Source organism: Mastigoproctus giganteus, chromosome 13, assembly GCF_048544385.1.
Source record: "Mastigoproctus giganteus isolate SK-2022 chromosome 13, ASM4854438v1, whole genome shotgun sequence".
NCBI lineage: Eukaryota > Metazoa > Arthropoda > Arachnida > Uropygi > Thelyphonidae > Mastigoproctus > Mastigoproctus giganteus.
Genome location: NC_143587.1, coordinates 15,395,271 through 15,401,270, shown reverse-complemented (window position 1 = coordinate 15,401,270; position 6,000 = coordinate 15,395,271). Strand labels below are relative to the sequence as shown.

The following is a 6,000-nucleotide window of genomic DNA, read 5'->3' as shown; positions in this document are numbered from 1 at the left end:
TTCAGAAGACAAAAGAAGATATTTGTTGACATTGGACTTGAACTTCTGTAGATTGTAATTTTCAGGAAATACGTATGAAGGAAGGTTTAGTTGGACAGTAAATGGATGTTGGCTGGTGGCAGCACGTGTTCGGACTGTTTTGAAAGAGAGAGCGGGAATTATAGAAGCCAATTCAGAAGAACAGTGCCCATGGAAGTATTTGTAGAAGAGGCATGCAGCAGAAACAGTGCGTCTATGAGAAAGCGAGTGGAGAGACTCTGTTAGAGATGAATCATTAATTAACCTAACTGCCCTCTTCTCAATGGAATCAAGAAGCCTGAGAGAGGTTTTGGGGGCACCACCCCAGATGAGGGAACAATATTCCATGGCAGGGCGGATTTGCGATTTATACAGAGTGAGCAGCTGTTTGGAAGAAAAGTAACGCCGAGAGCGAAAGAGAAAACCAAGTTTTTTAGATGCAGAGGAAGCAATATTTGTAATGTGCTTGTGCCAAGACAGATTAGAAGTCAGGGTAATCCCCAAAAGAGATATATAATTTTGCCTAGAAATCGGAGTGTCACTAAAGATAAGCATAGGAGCAGAAGAATCCTTTTTGCGAGATATAAGACAAGACTGAGTTTTAGAAGGGTTTAAATCAACTAAGTTGTCTTTGCCCCACTGGAGAATTACCTGAAGATCGGCATTTAAGGAATTGGTAGCAGATTTTCGAGACGTTGAAGCTGATTGAGCAGGACAAGGTTTCTCAAAATGGAAAGTTGAATGCAATGGGCTTTCATCGGCAAAACTATGGATAGGATTTCCAGTCAATGGAAGAAGGTCATTGATATTCAAGAGGAAAAGAGTGGAGGAAAGAACTGAACCTTGAGGGACACCGGCATTAGTGGAGAAGTTAGAAGACAGAGAGCCATCTACCATCACCCTCAGTGAGCGATCAGAGAGAAAACTGGATAACCAATTACTAAAAACAGTTGGCAAACCATAAGATGGAAGCTTGTTTAGAAGGCCTTTATGCCAAACACGATCAAAAGCCTTTGAAATGTCAAGAGCAACTACTTGTGTTTCACCGAACCTTTCCATTGAATTAGTCCATAAATGGGTAATATAAGCCAGAATATCACCAGTGGATCGACACTGACGGAATCCATACTGGCTATCGTTGATCAGACGGAAGGTTTCTAGGTAGTTTAAGAGTTGCCGGTTAATTGATTTCTCCATTACTTTAGAAAGAGTAGAAGTAATTGCAATGGGACGATAATTGGATGGGAGGGATTTGTCACCCTTTTTAGGAACTGGCTGGATATGAGCAAATTTCCAAGCAGAAGGAAAAACACCTTTGGAATAAGAAAGTGAAAAAAGGCGGCAAAGAATAGGAGTAAGTTCAGGAGCACAGGTTTTGAGAACAAGTGGAGAAATACCATCAGGACCTGGAGCTTTCTTAGCATCAAGATTCATCAAAATCCTTCTGATATCCTTTTGACGGAAGACCACAGGAGGCATTGAATGGAGCGTGTTAGGAATGGTGGGAGGTGTTTTACCAAGATCATTAATAAATGAGCTGGAAGAAAAGTGGGATGCTAGAAGGTCAGCTTTATCCTTGGCTGAAGTGACAACAGAACCATCTGGTTTGGACAGAGGTGGGAGCAGAGATGGGCAAAAGTTGCGGCCAATAGCTTTGGCAAGAGACCAGAATGCTCGGCTACCATTAGGGCAAGAAGCAAGTTTTCTCCTCTTAGCCTGTTCAAACTCTAGTTTGGACTGATTAATAACTGCTTTACAATTGTTGTGAGCTTTGGTGTAGGCAGAAAATGAAACTGAAGAATTAGAAACAAGCCAATTACGATATGCAACATTCTTCTCTTGGACAGCCTTAGCACATTTATTGGAAAACCAAGGTTTAGATAAAGGACGAGATTTTAAAGTGGAGTGTGGGATAAAGGATTCCATTCTTGCAAGAATAATTTCACTGACACGATCTGAGCAAACGTTGACATCAGAAGTTTTGAAACAGTAATCAGACCAAGGAATTGAATATGAATTAGTCCATAAATGGGTAACATAAGCCAGAATATCACCAGTGGATCGACACTGACGGACTACAATAACAACAACATGGATAAGATTTACAGTCAATGGAAGATCATTAATATAGAGGAAAGGAGTGGGAGAAAGTGGTGAAGGGCTTGTGCTTGAATTGTTTTTTGTAAAAATCAATATTTATTCTCGTTCATTATTTCACAAAACTGTACGTGCTCGGTTTCGTTATCTGAAGAAGGATTTCACGAGCTGCCTCCGAAACGTAGTTATTTTTGCAATTGCTAACTAGGTGTTCAAATAAATGGATAAGATATCGTGCACACTTATAGTAATGACTGTTTCTACTGTGTACAAAGTACGCAGAAACAAGATTATAACCTTTTTCAAATGCGTCTAGTTTAAACCGATTATGGTTTCAAAGGTCCTGGCAAAATGCCATGGAAACTGTGTTATCAGAGTGGCGCCATCTGCCAGCAACTGAAACAACTTAGTCAGTAATTCGATTATTAAAAAGAAACAAGTTTCATTTCATAATTTAAAATAAATAAAAACATCAACGACTTCGTAAACCATTATTTACATTTTATGTTTTATTTACATTGCTTTTTTTTTTAAGGATTAACAGGAAATAGATTTATTATCGATCCGTTGATGGTAACCACAGAAATTCTTTGATAAAGTGAGTAATCCAAGGCCATAGAAATAACAAAGGTCGTTTAGAAAACTGGCACCACATTACGATGACCTCAGACTGATGACTCCAGTGACTTACAAGTAATCTAACACTCTGGCAAAAACCAAGGCATTTAAATCCCAGTTTCCAAACACTTTGTTATCTTTCCAATTTGATAACCATGGCGTTTAATCATCCGAATATTCTTAATCTAAAAGCCTTTTCTATAATCGACCTTAAATCAAATACAATACGTGTCCTATGTCCAGTCTCGTGCAACCTGGAACCACATTTGCTTGACTTCTTCCTCTCCATCCAGGACATCGAAGCTCAACAAGCTAAACTATTGCAAATTTCTTTTAAGGAATGTATTTTCTTATTGAGTCGTCGGGTTATTCGTTGTAGGTAGAGAAACCACGCCTAAACATTCTTAGACCCGGGTCACAGAGTAACTGAAGTCGCTTCCTTCGTCGATGTACCTAAACCTGCTATCATCGTGGTCATTGATTATCGGAGATTCCAGATCTGACTCTGCTCTTGCCGCTCTGTCGTGTTCCACTTTGACCCACGCAATGACTCCAATCAGGAATACAGCGAGAAGGAAAAAAACCACAGATACTGAACTGAGGACAATCACTTTAGTGAGTTCGTTTCGATCAAAGAGGTTCTCGAAACTCTTTGTCATTTTATCTCTCCAGTAGTCGATGAATCTTGGATCTGAAGCAGAGATTGTCACATTTCCATCTTCATCCTAAAACGAATAAAGAATTATAAATCACCCATTTTATTGTTTAAACAGTTCTATAAATACTAATAGTTAAATTGAATATAAGTTCCAAGGTAATACAATGACTTAGCGAAATAGTCTTAAAGCAAACCAAGCATCAATAAATATAATTGATTTTATTTTATAAATAAATGTTTTGTTTGTTTGTTTTTTTTAATGTTTCTTACTGTTCTGCTTTTACAACAAATTTCAGCCTGCAAGGTGCTTAAAATTAATCTAGATTTTCCATTAAATGAAACGTAATATAATAATAAAAACTCACAATTACAATTCAAAATAAAAAAACATCAAAACGTATAATTCTATAACAATTTATAGATTTGTGCACGCAGTAACCAACGAGATTAAATTTTATATTATGTTTAATATAAAATCTATTTTATATAAATATATACACTGTGCTGCCACTTTATTAGGTACACCCCTGCTGTGCACACAAATGGCTTGTCCACAACGTTGCAAGTCACATGACCACCGTTGTGGATATAAATGCAGAAGAACAACCTTTCTAGTATCAGTTAAGCGTACAAACCGTAGCGAGAAAGGGGAAAAGGAGTGATCTAACGGACTTCGAACGTGGCATGGTAGTAGGTGCAAGATGTGCTGGACAAAGCATCTCTGAAACGGCAGTTCTCTGAACTTTTCACGCACCACAATTTCAAGGGTGTATCGAGAATGGTGCAACGAACAGAAAACATCCTCTCAACGGCACTCCTGTGGAAGAAAATCGCTTGTTGATGAGAGAGGTCAGAGGAGGATGGCTAGAACTGTGCAAGCAAACAGACGGGCCACAATGTTGCACATCATGTCAGAATACAACCTTGGTGCGCAGAACAAAATATCGCAACGGGCCACTAACCGCACTTTGTCGCGAATGGGCTACAACAGCCGACGGCCACATCGCATATTAATGAATAACAAGAGAGCACGCCTCCTGTGGGCACAGCAACACCAGCACTGGACTATCGAGGATTGGAAAACAGTTGCTTGGTCTGACGAGTCGAAGTTCCTGATACATCATGTTGATGGAAGGCTCAGAATTTGGCGAAAACAACATGAATCCATGGACCCGTCATGTCTGACGACTACTGTGCAGGGTGGTGGAGGGCAGTGTTATGGTGTGGGGAATGTTTTCTTGGCACACGTTGGGTCCATTGATACCCATAAATTCACGTCTGAATGCCACTCGTATCTAAACATCGTTGCTGACCAAGTGCATCCGTTCATGTTGACAGTTTATCCTCAGTCAGATGGTTACTTCCAGCAGGATAATGCGCCAGTGCACAAAGCCCGAACCACTATGGAATGATTCAGGGAACATGAGAATGACTCTTCTTTGCTGCAGTGGCCCGCTCAGTTCATAGATCTCAATCCTCTTGAACATCTTTGGAATGAGCTGGAAAAGGCTGTTCGCTGCAGGCCTACACCTCCGTCGAATCTCAAGGAACTGCATGACACACTCATCTGCATGGTACTCCATTCCTGCACAACGTTTTCAGCATCTTGTTCAATCCATGCCTAGACGAATTCAGGCTGTTTTGAAGGCTCAACACGCTACTAGGTAGGTGTACCTAATAAAGTGGCAGCACAGTGTATATACATATACATACCAGATTTAAAATTGAAAAGCCAGGAAAAAAACTAGGACAGTTTAAAAATTTATATTTATTACTAAACATTATTTATAAAAAACTAGGACGCAAGTGTAAAATCCGCGGGATGTCCGAGGACGCCTAAAAACTAGGACATGTCCTCGAAAACGAGGAATTCTAGTAACCCTGTATATGGTGGAGATTAATCTTGAAAAAGAAAGATTGCACAAAAAAAAAAACAAAATGATATTATCGTTTTTTTGGTGTGGAAAGATAAACTGGAAAGATAAGAAGAGCTACCTCCTCTCATCTTTGGGTTCGTACGGGGTATATAATACTCGTCCCAAGACACTCCCTTGTGGCACTCCAGAGAGTACAGTACTGGGTATAACTTGGTTTGTTCTTCTTTCAGTTTCACGTGGTAATATCTTTCCGTGAGGTATGATTTTATAATTATATATAATTGGTGAGATAGAACCTGCTTCAGTTTGTATAGTATGCATGCCAAACCTTGTCGAATGCTTGGCTGATGTCTAAGAACACAGCTGAGCAATATATTTTTTTTTTTCCAGACATGTTGCTGTCTGAATCTGAATTGATCTGGTGGAACTAAGTTTTCTTCTTCTAGGATCGGTTTCAGCCGTTTTAATATTAGCTTTTCTATTATTTTTGACAATATTGGTAGTAGACTGATGGAACAGTATGATGTTACTTCATTGGAGGGTTTCCCAGGCTTTAGTATCATTATTATTTGGGCAACTTTCCAAGCTGCTGGGAAGTAACCCTCGAGTATTATATATGTGCGTTAGAAGTATTAGTCCTTTTGGAGGTAGTTCTTTGAGGATTTTGCCAATAATAAAATGGAACCCCGGAGCTTTTTTAGAATGCAGTTCTCTTTGAATGATACTCCTTAC

The 6,000-nt window shown here is 39.4% G+C and overlaps 1 protein-coding gene across 5 annotated transcripts in view; it reads right to left on the bottom strand.

Moving 5' to 3' along the window:
- Positions 1 to 2,673: 2,673 nt before the first annotated feature.
- Positions 2,674 to 6,000, bottom strand: part of LOC150075796 (uncharacterized) — a 40,212-nt gene continuing 36,885 nt past the window's right edge. For all 5 annotated transcript variants that reach the window (XR_016547836.1, XR_016547837.1, XR_016547838.1 and 2 more), the window contains exon 2: positions 2,674 to 3,458. Coding sequence is in view for 2 of the 5 variants with exons in the window: in XM_090387822.1 (XP_090243948.1) it covers positions 3,138 to 3,458 (321 nt within the window). In the remaining 3 variants the exon portion in view is untranslated. The remainder of the gene's footprint in view (positions 3,459 to 6,000) is intronic.